This window comes from Uloborus diversus, chromosome 6, assembly GCF_026930045.1.
Source record: "Uloborus diversus isolate 005 chromosome 6, Udiv.v.3.1, whole genome shotgun sequence".
In the NCBI taxonomy this organism is placed as follows: domain Eukaryota; kingdom Metazoa; phylum Arthropoda; class Arachnida; order Araneae; family Uloboridae; genus Uloborus; species Uloborus diversus.
The window spans coordinates 122693518-122714298 of record NC_072736.1 but is presented as its reverse complement, the minus strand read 5'-3'; the positions used below and the strand labels follow the sequence as shown (position 1 = coordinate 122714298).

General features: G+C 33.4%; 2 protein-coding genes across 5 annotated transcripts in view; one reads left to right on the top strand and one right to left on the bottom strand.

The window, feature by feature from the left end:
• Window positions 1-5802, bottom strand: part of LOC129224693 (serine/threonine-protein kinase PRP4 homolog) — a 52513-nt gene extending 46711 nt beyond the window's left edge. For all 4 annotated transcript variants that reach the window (XR_008580706.1, XR_008580707.1, XR_008580708.1 and 1 more), the window contains exons 1-2: window positions 5759-5802; window positions 1281-1874 (exon numbers count right to left, since the gene is read on the bottom strand). Coding sequence is in view for 1 of the 4 variants with exons in the window: in XM_054859240.1 (XP_054715215.1) it covers window positions 1281-1874; window positions 5759-5799 (635 nt within the window). In the remaining 3 variants the exon portion in view is untranslated. The remainder of the gene's footprint in view (window positions 1-1280; window positions 1875-5758) is intronic.
• A 247-nt stretch (window positions 5803-6049) lies between these two features.
• Window positions 6050-20781, top strand: part of LOC129224695 (probable malonyl-CoA-acyl carrier protein transacylase, mitochondrial) — a 28419-nt gene continuing 13687 nt past the window's right edge. The window contains exons 1-2 of the mRNA XM_054859242.1: window positions 6050-6484; window positions 16801-17013. Coding sequence (XP_054715217.1) covers window positions 6197-6484; window positions 16801-17013 — 501 coding nt within the window. The 5' untranslated portion in view covers window positions 6050-6196. The remainder of the gene's footprint in view (window positions 6485-16800; window positions 17014-20781) is intronic.

The window sequence follows — 20781 nt, the reverse complement described above, 5'->3', positions numbered from 1 at the left end:
CTTCCAAAGTTTAAAAAAAAGCTAGCAATTTTTTAGCATTATACACTAAGAGACAATTGAGGCAGTGAGAAGCAAAGAGATGTAAGTGGACATTTTCAAGTTTCAAGTAAAACGCGTTTAAAGATAACATCCTAGGTAGTCTTGCATTGAAATTTTTTTCTAAATCATGCTGTGTAACAGAACCTACCAGGGTTCCTCGTTTTATCTGTTGCCCCAAGACAGCGATGTTCACCTACCATTTGTACTGGCTATCTACAAATTTTTAATTTTGCCACTTATATCCCTTTGCTTCTCACTGCCTAAATTGTTAAACAGAGATACAGAAATACATATCAACGGAAGTAAAACAATTTAAGACGAAACTCAAAGCTTTGACTTTACACAAATATCTTTTCATCCATAAGCTAACTTCCTCTGCATTGAAAAAGGTGCTCTTTGCAACACTGAAACATGTGTCTGCAGTAATCTGCAAGTTTTGTGCAATAAATCGTTGTTGTGTTCAATTTTTTTTTTCTCTGCAAAAATAATACTGCCTTAATAATATCAGGATTACTAGATTTTAAAAATTTATCGCCAATAGTTTCGAAATTTTTTCCTCTGAAACTGCTCCAAAAGTCAAAAGTCGCCAAGAGTGCTGAAAAATCACAAGAGCACACAAATTTCTAGTTTTCTCATTAGAGCAGACAAAGAGATATTATTTCTCTGCCAAAAAACTAATTGAAAGATAAAAATTTGTTGTTCAGTAGTTGCAAATACTAGCCAGTCTTCATGTCTGTATAAAATATCACATCAAGATTTTACACGTAAAGACTGTTAGCAAAATGTGTTAAAACAAAAGGCTCTACGGAGTTGACCCCCAAAACCTGCCATTGCTGCTCTCTGGCTTATTAGTTTTGCTCAATAGTCAACAGCTTTAAAGCAAAATCAGTGAGTTATTTGTTTTGTATTCATAGCATTAACTAAAAGAACATCTTACTAAAAGAGTACTTGCTTAACATTTAGACTACTGTCTTAATAATGTATTGAATATTTTTTATTCTTAGTCAAAAAAAAAAATCAATTTTTATATTATTAGATTATGATAAAAATTTAATTGCAACTCCGTAAATTAAGCTCACCATTTTCATTGGGCAAAGGTATTCTAATCAAAACTGTTTTAACAGATTTTTAATACTTGGACTAAAATATGCCAACCCTTTAAATTAATATCACAATAAGTGCACACGATTTTAAAATAAGATGTTATCATAGAAAAGAACAAAACATTTGAAAATATTTACCTTTTACTATATATTTTCTCAGAATTCTGATCAAATAAGGCAGAATTATGCTTAGATAAACTTTTCATATGTTTTTCAAAATCGTGACTTTCTTTAGAACTATGTTGCTCTTTAGAAGAATTTTTCCTTTTTGATTCAGACTTATCACTTTTGTCTTTTTTATGACTCAATGTTTCTTTGAGTTGAACAGTCTTTGTCTCATCCAATATCAACTTACTAGGGATTAATTCTTTACTAATTTTTGGAACATTTTCTAACGTCATGGAACTACCCTCATCGGAACTGCCATAATCTGCAGAGACCAGAGAGCCATGAATTACAGCAGCATCTACCTTAGCAAGTTTTGCTTCTATTAATGCTTTTTGCTTTTCAAGCTCATCTAATTCCATATTATTTACTTCTTTTTTCTCTGCATGCCGGTGCTTATGTTTACTATGTGAATCATGTTTACTATGTGAATCATGTTTCTTCGACTTATGAGAAGAATGTTTATGCTTGTGTTTGTGCTTATGCTTCTTCTTTTTCTTTTTATTAACACTATGGGCTTCCTCGTTTTTCATGACTGCCTTGACTTCATCTGAATCTGTGTCACTACTGAAAAGGAAGAAAAAAAAAATCATTGAGATTGTAATCATACAAATGTAACACTTCTTTAGACAAAATTAAGAATGTTATATGAATGTCGATGTTTTCATTATATTATGTTTTAGCCGCTAATGTATTAAGCATAGGCTTGCCAGATTTCTGAGATGTTCAACCAGGACACCGGAATACCCCCCTCCCCCTGCCAGCGTAGTGAGTATTTAAAAGGGTAAGGGTACACACCCCTGTTTGGTTTTCTAAGTGTTTTAGAGGGTAGTTCATTCTCAAGGCAATGAATAAATAGTGACTAATTATGAGCCTAAAGAGGGACAATAAATAATACATGACCCAAGCAGATACATTTAAACATTTTATTTCCTACATGTTAATATTTTTAAGTTGCTTTCATAAGAAGAAAACTTTGAATGAGGAATAAAAATTTGAACAATGTTTATATGTTCTTTGCATTGGCTAGAACTTTTTAAGAAAGTTCTAATTGTAAAAATCTTTACAAGCTAATCCAATTTTAATTTTACAAATCAATTTTACAAATCTGTACCTTAGAGCCAGACTAACATAAGTCACAAATTTGCTACTTTACAGTAGATGGGAAAAACATTTCTCTGGCGCACACAAGGAATAGGATGTGCGGTGTGCGCTCTTTTAACACTGGTAAATAATTACAAACAGGGTTGGGTTTTGGACGGCTCAAAACTGGTTTAGGACAGGAAAAGTGGTTTTTAGCGTCCAAAACTGGCCAAAAGTATGCTAAAGCTAAAGGGGTGTAATCTAATTAATTCGTATTTCCTGCAATATTTGTAGAATTACATATATATGGATATTAATGAGGTTTAATCAATGAGTATTTGATAATATTTTTCTCCAAAATATTCATTTAAAAAATATTTTACTTAAAAGAAATGACCAAAATTTCTACTACAGAAAAACTTCCTATGTAACAGTTGGTAGAGTTATGAAAGGAAATTCACAATTTTACCATGAGAACTAATTTCAGTTATATTTACAACTCAAAGGAATGTTATTAAATAAGCAATATTAAAGTCCGAAAAAAAAACCCCTAATTTTTTAAATAGTTTTTGCAAATAAGTTTTACATGATGTTTTAACGAAAATTATTTTGTAAGTCACAGATTAAAGAACAAGAAATTGATGGTTAATTATCTATATTTTAAAACTTGTGCTTTTTTTTAGTTCATATTTTTAATTACAGTACAGCCTTGATATCTCGAATCTCTCGGGTTGGGAACAAAATCCGAGATATTGAGTTATCAAGGTTTTAAAAAATCTACACCCCCTTTAGTAACTCTCACAATTATACACACATGTACGCTATATGCATTTATATATGTACTATGAGACCACTTCAAACTACGATCAATAAAGCAGTCTTCAATATTTTACTAGATTTGAAATTTTATAATTGTCGAAAGTGCACAGGATGAGATTTTAAAATGAACAACAATTTCAACTTGGTTTTTTTCAAAGATTTAAAAATTCTAATTTTATCTTCAACCAGTAATCCCACATTCAAAAAGCTCTCAGCAGCCATTTTGTAGGAGTTAAAAAAGCAGAATGATGAAAATGAGTGTATTTTCCATTTTCTCTTGAAAACTGATGGATGAAAAATTTACCCCCTTTCCGGTAAAGTTGACATGTTCGAGAGAAATGCGCAAAGATTCTAAACTCTGGGGAAAACACAGCACCCCTCTCATACCAACACTCCCCTATTATCTTGCACCAATCTCCTATTAACAAAATTTCCAAGAAAAGGGATGCAAAACGTTAAGCAATTGTCCTTGAAACTGGTTTTATTACAAAAATTGCCAAAGAAAAACGAAAATTGAAACTTGCTTCTGTGCAAAAATTTCGACATATCAAGGGTTTTGAAAAATAAATTTCGAGATAACTGTGGGAAATACATAGGGGTTTTTGTAGAAAATGCTGGGGAAATTTTTTTTTTAGAAACATCAAGGGTTTCGAGATAAGGAGGTTCAAGATATCAAGGTTTGACTGTAGTTAGTGATGTCGATTTTACACTATTATTGCTACATCTACTGATCAAGCAAGAAATAATTTTTCACATTTTATTTTCGACCTAAATGATGGCAGTCGCACTCTTCCCAACTTTCCCACTGTCCCCATCTTTTAGGAATAAATCTTGAATGATGATGTTTTCGCTAATCGATGGATTTTTTAAATATGAAATAGTGATTTTACCCTAACGGAAATACTTTTTGTCAAAATTTTCCCCTTTGAGAGGGATTAAATTGGGAAGGTCAGAAGTTGAGGTTCATATCCGTATTCCTGGATCTAGACAGGAATAGTTTAAATCCCTGAATCTACATTAATGATCCAGCACATCGCTAGTTGAAATCCATAGCGGGGATCCTGAAATATGTGTTTACTAATTATCGACAATTCCATTGCCAAATATTTGGTTTGTCTGCCAAATAGGCAGTAGCAGTATACCGAATTTTTGGTATAAATCCGTCCCTGAATTTTAGCTAATGACAAAATATGAACATGCACACATACCTGCATCAAATTAGAAGAGATAGTACACAGTAGGCATTATTTTTAAAAAAATTAAAAAAAAAATTAGATACTGGATCAGTCTTTATATTTTCCAAATTGTCAGACGAAATTTGCTGAATCAGGAATTTTTTCAGTGTGACGTTCCTTGTTGAATCAGCGACTGCAATAATCATTATGCTGACAAGTGTTTTCTGTAGAAGTTATTAACAGTATGGACTGGTCACGAGAAGTCACGTAATTTTTTCATTTACCGATTGACCACTCACGAGAATCATCCTGTTGTACTTAATACTTAAATTTTAACTTTTCTTGAAAAATAAATGTTACTGTTAGCAGCTAACATTTCAAATCGCGGGGATATCTTGATAATTGGGAATCTGGCGATCTTTATTTATTGGCGTCAATTTTTGGCTCCAGCACCCTGCGCAAAATGCATTTTTCTTTGCAAAATAAACAAAGAGACCGGAAACATCTATTCATTTAGGGTTACTATAAATCAGCAGGGTTACCAAGATAAAATTATATACGCCAAAATTGAGAGGACCACACAAGATTCCCAATTAACGAAATATCCCCCAAATCGCTGTTAACAGTATTACAATCTTCAAATACATTTTATCCGATTTACAGCAAAAGCTGATTTTTATAGCATTCAAGTCATTCGATAATGTCATACTCAAGTTATGGACATCCTACAAAATGTGTTTTTTTTAAAATCTTTACCACATTTTGTGCATCATAGATTTTTTCTGAGCTATCGAAACCCAGAATCATGCGTCAGCAATTCTTAGAGGTATTTGTGCTATGCTGCTACAGGCTAAACGAAACGAGGTATTTAAATTAAAGGAAAAAATTACTAATAGGAATTTACTTCATGTATTCTTTTTCCCCCAAGAGTCCTTTTAATTTGGCTATAAAGAGTCAAGCTTTTATTTTTGTTCACAGGTAATGTAATACTTATTGAGACAGTATATTATAAAACTTGTTTCATTTCGTTGAGGCTCAAAACTGCCAGAACGCGCGTTTCACTTTTGCTTGAAAATTTCAAAAATGAAGTAGTCTTTAACGATTGTTCACTATTCGTCATGAAACAAGGCCTTCTTACGAGGTGAATGTAACCTTTCACAATATCGTTAAACAAATAATAACTAAAATTTTTATTATAGTGTTTTTACCGAACTCGCCAGAATACAAACATGCAAATAGATTTGAGAGAATGCATCAAAAAAAAAAAAAATAAATAAATAAATATAGACAATTGTAAATATTTATTTAGCTCATAGTGATCAATAATAGAAAGCATTTTAATCGCTATATATATTTTATTTTTAATAAAAATACCTAATAATAAATTCCCCATTAGGTAGCATGGCGTCACTCATTTTTCTGTTGAGATGAGAATGAGAGTATACATACGAAAAAGTTGAGTAGTTATTTATAGCAGAACTTTTAAAACTGGGTCAGAACTTGATAATGAAAGTTAAATTCTGTAAAATTTTAGCTGAAAATCAGTTCTTTATCAAAGAGAACAGCAAATTGATATTATAACAAAGGAAAAGAACCATTAATGGAGTCAAATATAGTATAGTTATTAGAAAAATGGCAGCAGCTCTCTGTTGTTTATTTGATGCTTCATGGCGGCGCCCATGGCAAGCACGCTCGAAAACTTTCGTGAACTGTTGTAAATTTTGCCAACGCATTCTATTTTAGATGTTGAAATTATATTCATTATTATTTTAAAACATTTTCCTGTATATGTGTCCATAAAACTTTTTTAAAATGATCTTATACTCCGTAAATGCTTTTAAAAGTCTGATTTATAATTCGAGTTTAAGAGGAATTGCGACTAGTTTTAGTAGATATAAAGCATCAAATTTTGACAGTACCAGGAAAAGAGACTTAAAATCTTTATTGGATGATGCCTCATCTTTTGAGGAAAAAAATCCTTTGTCTGATCAATGGACAACTCCTGTTTATCCTCGAGGCGTTAAGAGGAATCAGCAGCAGCATTCCATTCGACCACAAGTTGATCCCAAAACGACATCTGTTGTGCTATTTCCTGGCCAAGTTAGTATAATTCAATCTGAAGAGCAAGGGCGCATCCCCTCAATGTTGCGAAGACCCCCCTCCCCCATAGAAAAAGAAGTGGCTAAGCAATATCCGAAAACAAATATTTATTGAAACTTCACAATAGGTTTTAATTTTAAAATTGAAAAAAAAAATTGGCTTTTCATTTTTTTTCATACTAGGGAGCCATCTCCCCCTGCTTGATATCGCCCACCAGACTTAGATAAAATGAAAAGCTTTCTGCAAACACAAATCATAACTGGAAAATTTTCGCAAATGATTATTTTGCCTAACTCACCCTTGAATAAAAAATTAAATTTATATTCAAATATGAAAGAGGCAAAAAAGAGTGTTTTAAATCATTTAATTTTTTTTCACAATAACATATAGTTTGCTTATTTTTCACCAACTGAAGAAAACTGCCAAAACCATTATTTTTTTTATACATGTGCTTTAAGGCTTTTGGAGAAAGGCTTTAATAGAAATAAACTCTGGGACTTTCTTAAAAATTCTCTTAAAAGAAATTTTTTTTTAAAATCAACGTTAGCAGTTTGAAAAAAAATTTCTGCAGAGCCAAAAATTTTCTGCGAACGCCGTTCGCGCGTTCGTATATATTATGCAACTGTCGCCCACTGACTGCCAGGACTTGCAAGCAGTTCTGCCCGGATAGCTCCTCGAATAGAACTCCCCTCTCTCATTCTCCACATTACCTACATATTTGTAGTCGAACAGATTTGAGTTCAATAATATGCTCATAATAACTTTTACACCAGCAGCGGATTTTAGGGGGGCTCTAAAAGGATGAATTAATTTCACTATTTTATTTATTACTTTATAATTGACCTTTCTTTTGCAATAGTTAATTAAACAGAACACAAAACACACACAGCATATTTTGAATAAAAGTATTTTTGTTTGCTAAAGAAGTATTACTGGAATCAGAGGCTCAAAGTTGCAGAATTCATTTAACTCAGTGGTTTTGAATTAAAGGGACCATATTGTCACGATTCGCCCATTAATTCTTCTTGATGGGATCAATAATTAACATTTCTTTTTTAAAAAAAATTAGGCGCACCTAAAAGAGTCATTTTTATGCAGAAACCTATTTGCAAAGTAATAGATTTCTTTTTCAGCTTATAAAAAATGCAAAATGAAAGAAATCATGTAGAAGTTTCTTGGAAAAACCATGATTTTTAACAGAAACAGCATGTAGTATCAATATGTTATCTCTATTGTATCATGGCTTTAAGAACAAATCAGAAACTGTTTTGAAATTCACACAGAAATAGTTTCTGAATTCTTCAGTAAAATTTATATATTATGAAGTTATGATTTTCTTTATAAATTAATTTAAAAAAAAACTTAAGTGAGGTATGGGTTTATTTAATAACTTTGCCCTCTTGACTCAATCATTATGACAGTGTTCCTAATTAAAACCGCTCATTGTCTAGCATCTCGAGACATTAGTTTAGTGTTTAAATGGCTTGAAACGTTAACGATGATTTCTGTCTACATTAAAAGTATATTAATGCATAGTATTCATGTAGTTGGAAATAGATTCATTGACCTGAAGGAATCCTAAAAAAAAAAAAAAATTAAAAACACTCACATTTTTAAAATAAAGTCGTTAAAATTTTGTTATGAAGCATCGAGGGGGGGGGGGCTATTCAATTTCCTGTGCCCCCTCCAAAAGATTTTTCTGTATCCGCCCCTGTTTTACACTAAATATTTTCGGACCTACCAACATAAGCGTCTGGTGCTCCAAAAAAGCACTGTCAAAAGTAGTGTGTGGTTTAGAGGGCAGACCCCCCAAAAATTGATTTTCCCCTTTTTCTGTAAAATTAAACTGTATACCTACTATTGGATTTTTACACTTCTGATAAAGGAACCTTTAAAAAATGGAATGTGGCTAGTCGGGCAGATGACCACTGTAGATTCCTCCCTTCCAATTAAAAGTTTTATTATTCTTATGAAATAGTATAAGATAAGTCTATTTATTTGGAATCTTCAGTTTTTATTTTAGTGAAATAAATCAACCTACCTAAAAATCTTTTTTCGATCGATTGTGAATTATGTGATCGTTAAATCTGAAAAGTGAGTGAGGGCGAATGGGCAGCGCATATGACTCAAACTATAAAAGTTACACTATTTTAAAACTAACTGAATTAAAATTCTAATCTGTTTTGCTTTGATAATGTTGTGTTTCTTTATTTGTAAAAAAAATCATATCATATATATGATATATTTTTTTACAACAACACAAATTTAAACAACAACACACTTTCAATCCTGGGACATCAAGGACAACTACAAGGGAGGGGTGATTGCGTCCTCCTTGAGCTGAGATGTAGGAACCCTCCTTCAGCTTATTTTCGATATGGAAGTTGCCAAAACGTAATTTTAAATGATCTTCAATGTTATGAAAAAGAGTGCTCTCTCTCAGAATTTTTCCAGAATTGTAGTCTTGAAAACGTAATTGTTTAACATCTCTTTTTAACACTCAAGGATCTGAACTTTGTACAGGAATTTTTTTGAAGTTTCCAAAGCTCAATTTTAGACGATCTTAGATGGGTTTCAGAAGGTTTCATTTTAAGAGTTTTTTTAATTGAAGTCCAAAAACAGTAATTACAGTGAAGCATCGTTTATACGTTTTTGAAGGGACTATGAAAAAGCGTACAAATGAAAAAATGTACAATAGGTACAGGTTATTGTGTATTAGACTTTGCTGGTACCAATTTTAAAAACGTATAAAAGAGAAACGTATAAATGGTGCTTCACTGTATATCACGAATGGAGTTCAGTATACACTCTTCCAAAATTTTTTAAAAATGGAAATTCCGAAAAAAAAAAATTAATTTAAGAAGATTTTTGATGTCGGAGGGTGGTTGTTTGGGAATTTATAAAGGGTAATTTTCCGAAGTCAGTCGCCAACTCCTTGAAAATGCTTTTTGGATCCGTCCTTGTGGGACGTTCAGCGCATCGGTCTGCTTCACCTTGGCAATGTAATTCGGAGCAAACTCTTTCTACAGGTTCTCTATTTTTTGCGCTAAATATATTTAAAAAAAAAATAAAAAGGCTATACCGAAAGTCATAAGTGGCTACTGTTTTTTGAGACTCTGGTAGCCAGTGGCTACTATTCAGAATTCCTAGTCCAGAGATTGACTCTGCAGATTATACGTATTCACAAATCAAGAGGTCTTTACTTTGGTACTTTAATACTTTATTTTATAATCTGTAAATATGTTTCTAGCTCAATTTTTTACATAAAAATATTTTAATAAGTTTAAAATAGTTTAGTTATAGTATTTGCTCAATTTTATTGCTTACTACATTCAGGGCACTCCGAACTAAAATTTTTAGGAGAGGGGAATTCGCAATTTACCCAAATTTTACCAAATGATAAAATATGTGCATGCATAAACACCACTATATATTAAAAAGGCAAACATTTATTCCATTGTAATACACTGGCTTCAAATTTGTCAAATTCTCAGACAAAATTTGCTGTAATGGAAAATGTTGGAAGGCAAGGGCACTCATATTGGGGGGCTCCAGCCCTCCCCCCCTTCCAGACTTTAGAACTTCTTTGCTTTTACTTTTTTCTTTGCAAAAATGTAAATCGAATCTGCACTGAAATCAGTTTCCATCGAGAAAATATCCTGCTAAACCATGAGGAAAATACCTCAGCCTCCTTACAGTTTTGCATATGGACGCCCTTGTTGGAAGGTCACAATGACCTCACATAGACTTTCTTTTAATCACTACAAAAACATTAATTATGATTGTTTTAAACACATTTTAAGCTCAAATGGAGGTGAGTTGTCAATTAAAAATAATGATCAGTGTTAAACACGTCCATATTATTGTTGCACCATACTTTTTTTTAACGTCATGACCTTTCAGTGCTTTGACTGGCTGTTGCAGTGCCATCAGACTTTTATAATATATGAGTGCAAATCAAAAAGTCTTTGCGCCTATTTTATATTTGCCAAAAGCTGGTACATTGTACTATGCACCTTACACTATTTCTCCAAATAGTCACCACACCGGTTTAGACATTTATCCCATCGCAGCACTAAATTAGAGATCCCCCTGTGGTATATTCTTCCGGCTGCCTGTGGAACCATCGTCAGACTGCGTTCTTAGCTTCTTCGTCACATGTAAATCTCTGTCCTGCCATAGAAACTTCTTCAGTGAAGCGAAAACGTGAAAATTACAATGGCAAGATCTGGACTGTATTGTAGGTGCTCCTGTGAATTGCTATGGGCCTTTGGCCGTTGCTCCATACAAAACAAATAACACTTCGCTGCTCATAAGTTGTGGACGTCTGAAGAACAACCGTCATCTAAAATGACTGATAGCAGCTCCGCTCTTTCAAGCAAAAAGTAGACATGGCTGGTACGGTTCAAGGAAGTCACTGCTGGGAATGTATATGTTTGCTTTGTGTTTACAGCCATATTTTGGCTAAAAAAATAGGCCCAAAGACTTTGATTTACTCTCGTACATTAAGATATAAATTAACAAAAAGGACCCAGTGAAAATCAATGTACCGTAAAATCCCGAAAGCATAGGCGTCGGAGCCGGGGGAGCTGGGGGAGCTTGAGCTCCCCCTGTAATATTTCAGACCGGCTCAGCTTCCCCGGAAAAATTCTCGCACAGCAGCTTTCTGTCGTACATTGTTTACCTAAAACCTGATTTCAAAAATGTGATCTGCATTTTCTAAGAATTTCCACCCAATAAGCAACAAAAACAGGGGACAGACGGAGTGGTCAGTGCACTTGAGTCCACCTTCACCCTTTTTCTCACTGTTTACACACCTCTTGATTCCCGGAAGATTAAAAGAATTTTAGACAAGCTATCCTACCTTCTGCGGAAAAGTAAGCTTTGCCCCGCGGCCTGCAAAATTCAGTACCAGTACCGATAGGGGTTTGCTCCCCACCTTGAGCTCGTGTTTCGGGAGCGGCATCGCAGTTTAGTTCACATTCTTATTAGTTTTGCCTCGCATGCCGTTTTTTTGTCGCGTGATCACAAAAAGGATAGTGAATCAGTTTTGCATTTAAATATGAATAATATGGAAGATGATACAGACATAACTATAAAAAAGGTTACTAATGTAAGCAACTTGTTCAAATCAAGTGATTTCAACTTTCCAGAAACTTATCTCATTTTAAGATATGACTTATTAGGCACAATGTAAAGAATTTCCAGCGGAGCCCTTTGAAACTGGTTGATTAAAATAAACTTGCAAAATTTTATGTGAAAGTTAAACTAAAAGACCAAGTGGTATTGTTCGTTATTCATTGAAATTACCTACATTAAAAAAGGGGGGAGAGGGGAGCCCCATTTACAAACAAATTTATTTTGTTTGTTTTTTTAATCCGTCGTTTATTTCTCTCTTTTATCATTTTTCACTCCTTCATAAAAAGTTAAGCTCCGAACAAAGAAAATTTTCTAGGGATTTCCTAAAAGTCTAATTATATACAGTGGACTCTCTCTATCTGAACACTCTCTAATGCGAACACCCCGATATTCTGAGCACATTTTAATGGTCCCGGCGAAACTCCATAGACTTAACATAGGTTGACCCCTCTGTACGCTGAACGCCCTATAATATGAACACCCCAGTATTATGAACGCTATTTTAAATCCCCGTTCAATCTCTACCTCTCTATATACTGAACATGTTCAAAATTGGTGCTCTGGAATTCCTTCAAATCAAATTGGAAAGCCTAACTTTATCCCAATGATAAAAGAACATGAAGGGGGAGACGGAGGGAGGAAGAAGAAAAATGATTTTCCTGGATATTCCTGCATCACATAAAGCCATTCAACTGAGCAATATGAGCCTGAAGTTTCTGCCCCTGAACTGTATTTCAAGAATCCGACGATTGCATCAAGTAATATTCAAGACCTTTTAGGTAAAATGCGGCTGAAAATCACTAGGAAACATTTTTACTAGTATGATAACACAAACCTTGCATGAGAATACACAATGCAAAAACAAATTAAGAAAAAAAAATCTCTCTCCAGGTATTGTACTGATGGCTGTATTGTAATATTTTATTGTTGAATGTTATGTGAAACTTTTTAAATTAAAAAAGTGAAAAGTAAATGCAAGAGTTTAGGTCCTACTAAGTTGAATTAAACATTGCACTATATAGCCACCAATAAAACATTTAGCCCCTCAATCTCAGTAACTGCTATAGCTCACTAGGCAAAGTACTGACATAATACATTAATGCAATAGAATAAATATACATACATTTTCTAGTCTCCCTTTATAATAAACTCCCCCATAATCTGAACACTTTTGTTCGGTCCCATGAGTGTTCAGAATAGAGAGAGTTCACTGCAGTTACAAAACAAGAAACAGTCCAAAACTAATTTTCGAAGGATCAAGAACGTACATATATTTCGGGTTTAAATTCTATGTTTCGATCAAAAGGTACCATCAGATCGCAAAAATATCATTGTTCAATGATCTATCGAAACCGAAAGTAACTTGTTGCCAGATAGAGAACCCATAGTGCCCGAAATAGGTATTTTTCAAACAAATTATTTATTTTTTGGTAGGAAGTATTATCAAAAGAAACAACATAAATCAGTGACGTACTCAGAAATTACTTTTGGACGCGTAAATCATTGCTGTGATACAAAACGCAATTTTCAGAACTATCCCACTGTAAAAAATTTAAAAAAAAAGAAAAAAAAATTGTGCCCATTACTTTGTTTCATTTTAAACCTACAGGGATAGATTTTAATGAAGTTATAAAACTGCAAAGATAAATATCATTTAAAAAATACTAAAGGTACTTACGCTACAGGAACAAAAATTCACATAAATCAAAATCGGTGAAATCTTCACTATTATAATGTTCTTAAAATCTTTCAATTATTACAAAAAAAAAAAAAAAAATTACTATATAAAAATCAGTTTTAAAAGGTGCGAGTTTATTGAAATGAAAAATTTTGAACATAATACTTTAAGAAGTTCGAGTTATTCATGTTGTTTGCTTTCCTAATATTACGATTTTTTTGTCACTCACAGATATATTTTCATGCCAAAATTGTAACTTTTCATTTATTATTTTTCATTTATTAAAAAAACTCCTGCAATATTTTATAGTTTCTCTCAAAGACTTTTACTAAAATTTATCTGAGCAATAAAATATATAACGAACACTTCATTTTAACACATTTCCAACGTTCTGTTTCTCCGCCGTTCTCTTTCATCCTTTTCCCTTTTTCTAAGTTATCAGAAAATAAGAGAGTCTTTTAAATGCTACGCTGTCAAAGTCCTCCCTTTCCTTCCAAATTATTACAGAACGCCTCAAATTTTGTTTTCAGGGCTCGGTTCCCTGAAAATTTCCGAAAGAGACTCCCTGAATATCTTAATCTCCAACAACATGGGAAATTCAATAATATTCCCTTTTTGGGAATTCAATTTCAAAAAATTACTCGGCCCCTAACCAGGGCCTGATTACCTCACAGGCCAATTAGGCCTGGGCCTGGGGGCAAATCTTCCTAAGGGGCCCGAAAGTACTGAAAGAATTATCCCTAGCATAACAACTATACGAAAAAAATCCATGTATTTTTTAAAGTAATAATAAAAAAATAATGACTTTTTATTTAGAAAAGAACTTCCTCAAAGGAGAATTTTTATTAATTGCCAGTAATGAAAGTACCATGTCACAACTTCGAGTACCCCGAAGGAGATTCGTGAAGGCATATAATAAATAATTTACATAGTTCTGGGCCCCCGAAAATGCATTCCGACAGGGCTAATAGAGTCTTCAGGGAGCCCTGAAATTATTGTAGGCCTGCCTAGGGCCTCAAATTTTGTTAGTAGGGACCTGCCCCTAACTCTGACAAATATCATCCGCAGTTGCGTTTTTTAGAGATTATAATTTCGAAGAAAATAAGCAGATGGAACTTCTGAACCTTTTCTGATAACAGCATTGAAGAACGCTCTCTAGGACAATTTTGAAAAATTACCAGAGTAGAGCTCTAGTACAGCCTTTTCCCCTGACATCATTGAAGATTGTCTACAATTGTGATTTTGGAAATTCAAATTCGAAATATTGGGAGGGAGATGTAAATCAATTTGAAAATTCGATCGAGGACAATCCCTTGAGTCATATTAGTTTAACTGACGTCAACAAATATGGTATATAATGCGTTTTTAAGACATTAAATTGGAAATATTTTCAAGAAAGTTTATTCGAACCTTTTCTCTCCTTAACATTCCAAAAATCTCTTAAAACACGTTTTTAGAACAAGAATTTTGAAATTTTCCCGGGGAAGGGTCCCCCGGAACCCCTCCATCTCTACGTGCTCATATTCGAGTACTGACCGACGCCCTTTCAAAACCAGAGTTTTATCACCTCATTCCTTCCATATGCAATGTATTTATTAAATATAATTGAAAATTTTGCTGGTAAAGAGAGAGAGAGATGGAAGCTCTTCGAAGCTAATTTATTATGGTGAAAAAATTTAAGTGCCCCACCCCCCAAATTATTTTCTGGTTACGGCATAATGTGTCCCAGCTCCCCCTACTTCCACCAAGTTCCTACGCCTCTGCCCGAAAGTAACCCCCCTATCGATTATAGCCCCCCCCCTTTTTTGTGGAAAGTGAAATCACTTTATAATCCTGAATATACCCCCCCCCCAGCTGAAATTTTTCCGATCATTTTCATTTGCCACTCCCTATCAAAAAAAAAAGGATAACATTTCCTGCTTTATTTGGAAAGCATTTACAAAGGTTTAGTTTCCCCCTCCATGTGCAGTTTTGCTTTTCTAAAAAAAAAAAAAGAAAGAAAGAAAACACAATGATTTAAACAAAAAAGAAAAAAAAAGGCTCCACTGTTTATTCCTTCCAAAATGTCTAGACTCCTTTTGATGCAAATGGGCCCTTTTTTTTTTGTTTATAAATATTACAAAAGAAATTTATAGAATTGTACTGCTTTTTATTCATTTTGGAAGGAGCATTTTTGTTCTGATTTGTGAAACTGAACGAACTTCAACACGGCGCAATTTTGAAAACGTGACGCCATTTTGGAAACGTGTTGCTTAAAAAGGAGCGCGAAACTTAAAAATAACCTTTTTTAAAGGAGAAATAATGTAATTGAACGAGTTTAGGATCATCAGAAATGTAATTTTTACTAAATAGAGTAAGAGAATAGAGTAATAGAGTCTGTGTTTGCGTTCACGATTTTTGTAAAGCTCAGTTTTCGAAATTACGATCTTCGTAACGAATTTGCGGCCGTGATTGCGATTTTTGCTTCTATTCTGAAACAAGAACATTAAGATTTTGCTTCTTTTACTGTAACCTTATTACATTCAGTACATAATGAATTTTCAAGCGATAAATTATATGGGTTTTGCCAACTTAAGGTGCAAAATCCTTTCTTTCGAAAAAAAAATGGCGCCCTCATGCAATTTATTACTACTAGAAAATTATGACAGGTTTTTGTTAATTAATTTCTCTTTCTTCATTAATATTAACTCTTATTTACTTATTTCTTTTCTGTACTCTAAAATTAATACTACTAAAAACAATTATTTTCACTGATTTTTCAGAAAAATCTCAATTATAACCCCCCCCCTTCTGAAATCAACAAGTTTTGTTTTGAAAATAGGGGGGGTTACTTTCGGGATTTTACGGTATGTGCAGGATCCTGTACTTTATCCGTCTTTTAAGCAAAATTGTTGTCCATCATGTTCCATTTTAATATTAGAAACCTAAATCATATCCTTTCTGACTTTTCAAAGCTCAGTGCTATCTATCTCAAGCTTTTTAAATTCTGGAATTGTAATACTTATTTGAAATCCCCTACTAACCTAGGAACCCTACTTTGAACACTTGGACCCTCTCTTAAACATTTTCCTTTTATTTTTCTCATCTGAAACTAAGGTAACCTTGTCATAGATTTGAAATAAATTAGTAGTAAAGGATTTATCATTTCTAAAATCACTGAAATAGTAAACAAACAGTTTATCTCCAGTTCTCCGGCTCAATACATAGCTTTCTTTTTTGTATTCATTGCAAGTTTGGCCTTAACAACCTTTACGAGCATAAAATAAAGTTAAATTGCACATTTCCCAACTTCAAACACATGTTTTGAGGTTAAAAGGAACCCTTTTTTCTAGACTCCTCTGTGATATTATCTTTAACTTTTCAGCAAAGTTTTTTATTTTCTGACATTTACAGCATTGATAATTATTTAGGGTTGTAAAACTTTAAAATGCTTTACTAATGATTTTACTTCTGTAATGCAACATTTTTATTAATATGTTTATTTTTTGTTTATTCACAGGGAACTCAGTATGTAGGTATGGCTAAATCACTATTGAATTATCCGAATGTTAAAGATATGTTTGACTGTGCTAGTGACATTTTGAGATATGACCTCCTGGATTTGTGCCTTAACGGGCCTGAAGATATGTTAAATATGACAGTTCATTCACAGGCTGCTGTAATGGTTTCTTCACTTGCTGCAGTAGAAAAGCTAAGAAGTGAAGAATCATGGGTATGCTATTAAAGTATCATTTTTATGCTTGTATTGCTAAATTTTGATTCACATGGCTGATTTGTTGCTAAGAAAAATTGTTCTGAATAATTAATAGGAAATTTGTTTCTGTGAGAATTTAAAGACGCACCTATTGTTTATTTTTTCAAAAAGGGAAGGCCTTATGGCTGAAGGAATCCTTTCTTCTGAGGAAAACAAAGTGTATCACTCACTAGAGAATTAGAAATATTGCTCATCTCAATACAGGGGTGCCCACTTATGGGAATGAGGGGGGGGGGGGGTCATGGTGCAGACTGAGCCATTGAAATTTTTAGGGGGGTTGTTTTAAGAGGCACTTTTCTCTCTTTTTTTTTTTTTTTGGTATTAGGGAGGGGGTGCACCATTGCTTTTAGGGGGAGGGTAGATGGGCACCCTTGGCTCAATATGCGAAGAGATTCAAGGTACCATGTTTTGTTAAGTGAAGCCATAAAAATGGAAAGTAAAACATAAGACTTCTTGAAACACAAAAACATAATAGCTCTCGTAAAACTTTTAGAAATTATACACATCTATCCTGGAATCTTTAAAAAGCAGCCATAACAGTTACAACTCTTCCTCCAACTCTTTTGAGCTAGTGTGAAAAGACTATTTTAGGCCCTAATGTTATTAAAATCTTATCTACACTTTTATATGAAAGATCTGTTTTTAAAAAATTATTAATCATTGAGTTCATTATTTTCATTAAAAGATAGAAATGTAATTAAATTACAGAACTAGCAGTTGCATCAGGTATCAGTGCAATTTCTGTATATCACAGTAATTTTTCCCCTATAGATTCTGAAAAAAAAAATGATAATATTAAATAAGTTTATTTTTCATTTTCCATTTTATAACAACTTTTTTGGTTTTACCCTGCACAATTCGGTATTTTTCTGTCATCTTTAACAATTCTTTCTAACTAAATTATGCGCTTTCCATTTTAATAAATTTATATTACTAGTACAGTCGACTCCCGCTAGAACGCGATTCAACTTACGCAAAATGGCTATAGCGTGAATTTTTCACGAGAAACGAATTTTAGAGTAGATAGGAATTCCTCGTCCACAACATGATTTTTTTAAAAGGAAGTATCGGTTTCATTACTGACTACTCAATATTGATTTCGTGAATGTTATTACATCCCTAGAGCATCACTGATAGTGAAAGTTCCCACATCAAACTAATCTACACATTGCATTGTTAGTGCATCAAATAACCACTCAGTATCTCCCATGTATTTATTTTTTTTCATTCTAAATATTAAAATTAATGAAATATAATGGCACCTTAGTGCACTGTTTCATCTAAAGTTTGAAGATGGGAAGTAAAAAAAAATTTTCTGACAAAAAAATAAATAAATAAAGGTTAATATTCTCGATATGCTTAAACAACTACAAAACATCGACGGAAGTGCGACAATAAATATGAGTGAATCTTCCTTACATACAATTAAAAGCCAAAGCAAAAAGATATCGGTAAAAGTTCAAAACTTAGTTTCAATATTGAAACTTGCAGAGTCTAAGCAAAGTAAATATTATGAAAATGGAAGCTACTCTTGTATTGTGGATTAAAGAGATCAGGAAAAGAGGCTGTTGCCATAAATGGAAACGTTATAAAAGAAAAGGCGAAGCAACCATATTTTAAAATGTATTAGTTAAGAATAACAATCTAATCATGCAGCATTAATCATCATCATCTTCATTTTTAACTCATAAATATTATTACTGTATCCACTGTATAGTATTATAGTGCATCCTTTTATTATTACTACAATACATACCATATTTTTTCATTTTATGTCCCCCCCCCCCCCCATCAATCATTCATTTCTGCATCTTAAAGTAATTTGTGTTGAGTAAAACAGATTTTTTTAATTTTTTAAATACAGTAAAAGTTCAGTTCTTTGTGCAAGAAACTGTAATGTATAGTTGAGGAATGCTTTAAAGCAGTTTGAGAGGTGTTTACAGTGCCTAAAAGAATTGGTCTATAAGAAATGGTGTCTAAAAGAATTTGGTATGTTTCTAAAAAAATTTTCTACAACGCGAAATTTCGATTTACGCGAAGAGTCTTGGAACGCATCCCTCGCTTAAGTCAGGACTCGACTGTATGCATATACATATCTTTTCTGAGAATAATTCTGGAATAACGAAAAAAATAAACTATTATCCTGCCCATTAAGTTTGGCAACGGTTCTATTTTTTCACTGTAAAACGTCTCCCTTTTAAGTCCTCTGCACACCCTCGGCGAAATTACCATTCTTAGTATTTGTGGGGCAGTGGTGCAATTCTGGAAAAAAGGTGGGCAACACATTTAGATTTTGAGGTACAGTTCAATGAAATTAAAAAACATTGATTTAAAAAATGGGATGTTCAGGGTTAAATATGAAGGTGAGGTGTTGGGAGACTCCTCGTTTCTCGAGAGAAAATTCAAAAATTGCTCACGTGCTATTTTTTCCTCTAAAGAATTATTTAAATTGAGATTAGCATCCAAAATTCCGATGGTTTCTAAGCTCCAAAGATCGGAAATCTTGAAATCCTGTATTGCTAAATTCGTACAAAAGGCAGAAGCATTTTTTCCTTTATGAAAATCATGTGATACACCGCAAACTGTCCAGCCCAATTTTGTACAAATAGCTGTTAAACCTCCTTTCAATTGCTTAACTCGCCCGGTAAGAATTTTCCCGTAAATGTCACTACCTATGAGCATTTCTATTTTAGGACAATTTTCACCTAAATCCGACAACCAAATCCGATTTTGCTTTAATTCTTTCAATATCGGACCCTTTGGTACCCGAGGTATATCCCCACAAATTACCTTCTGATCCAAGAATTCAAATTCTAAATTTGGGTACCTATACGAGCTGACTGAGCACAATTTTGCTCTGTATTTGTTATGCAACTTTGGTTCAGTTTTAGTACCCCCAAATAAAGTAAGAGCTACATTTTCTTTTGACACAACGGGTAATTCTAGCTCTGTGGCCAATGATTCCAAAATGTATGATTTTTGGGAACCACAATCTAAAAGGGCTCTTATTTCTTTACACTCCTTAACTCCCGCTACTCTTACCCACAAAGTCATTAGAGCTACCTCCGGGGTACAAGTTTGCCCGACTGTAGTTGTATGCAATATTTCAGCTACCTTCTTTTCCTCTATTGGCTGAATTGGTTTATTCAACTCTCGGCATAAAATATTTAAATGCGCTTTACCGCAAGAAAAACACTTAATAAACTGTTTACAAAATTTTGCTATATGATTTGGCTCTAAACATTTTAGACAACATTTCTTTTCTTTAACTTTAGCTATCCTTTCATTAAGAGATAATGCACGTGCCCCATAACAATTTTTACAATTATGCATTTTATCACAAAAAAGACAAGCTCGATCCTTAGTGCTAAGAAAACTTGAAGCAGTGGAAATGTGAGCTTGTTTCTGAAACTTGAATTTTCCTTTCAACTCACGATTTCCGTCTTTATGACTAAAATTATCTAACCCACTGCAAGCCAGTTTTAGCCTCTCTTCACCCTCCACTTCAGCTTTCAAAAATTTCATTAAATTGGAAAGGCGAGAAACATCAACCCCTTCAGGCTCGTTAAAGAGCGAACTTCTTTGCCACGCTTTCAACACATCCTCGGTAAGACATGATTCCACCATCGAAAACAACCAAGCTGTATTTTCGTGCGACTTTAAACCTAAAGATTCCAAGGCTTCAGATTCAAATGAGCTTCAATTTTATCATAGAGTTTATCGAGT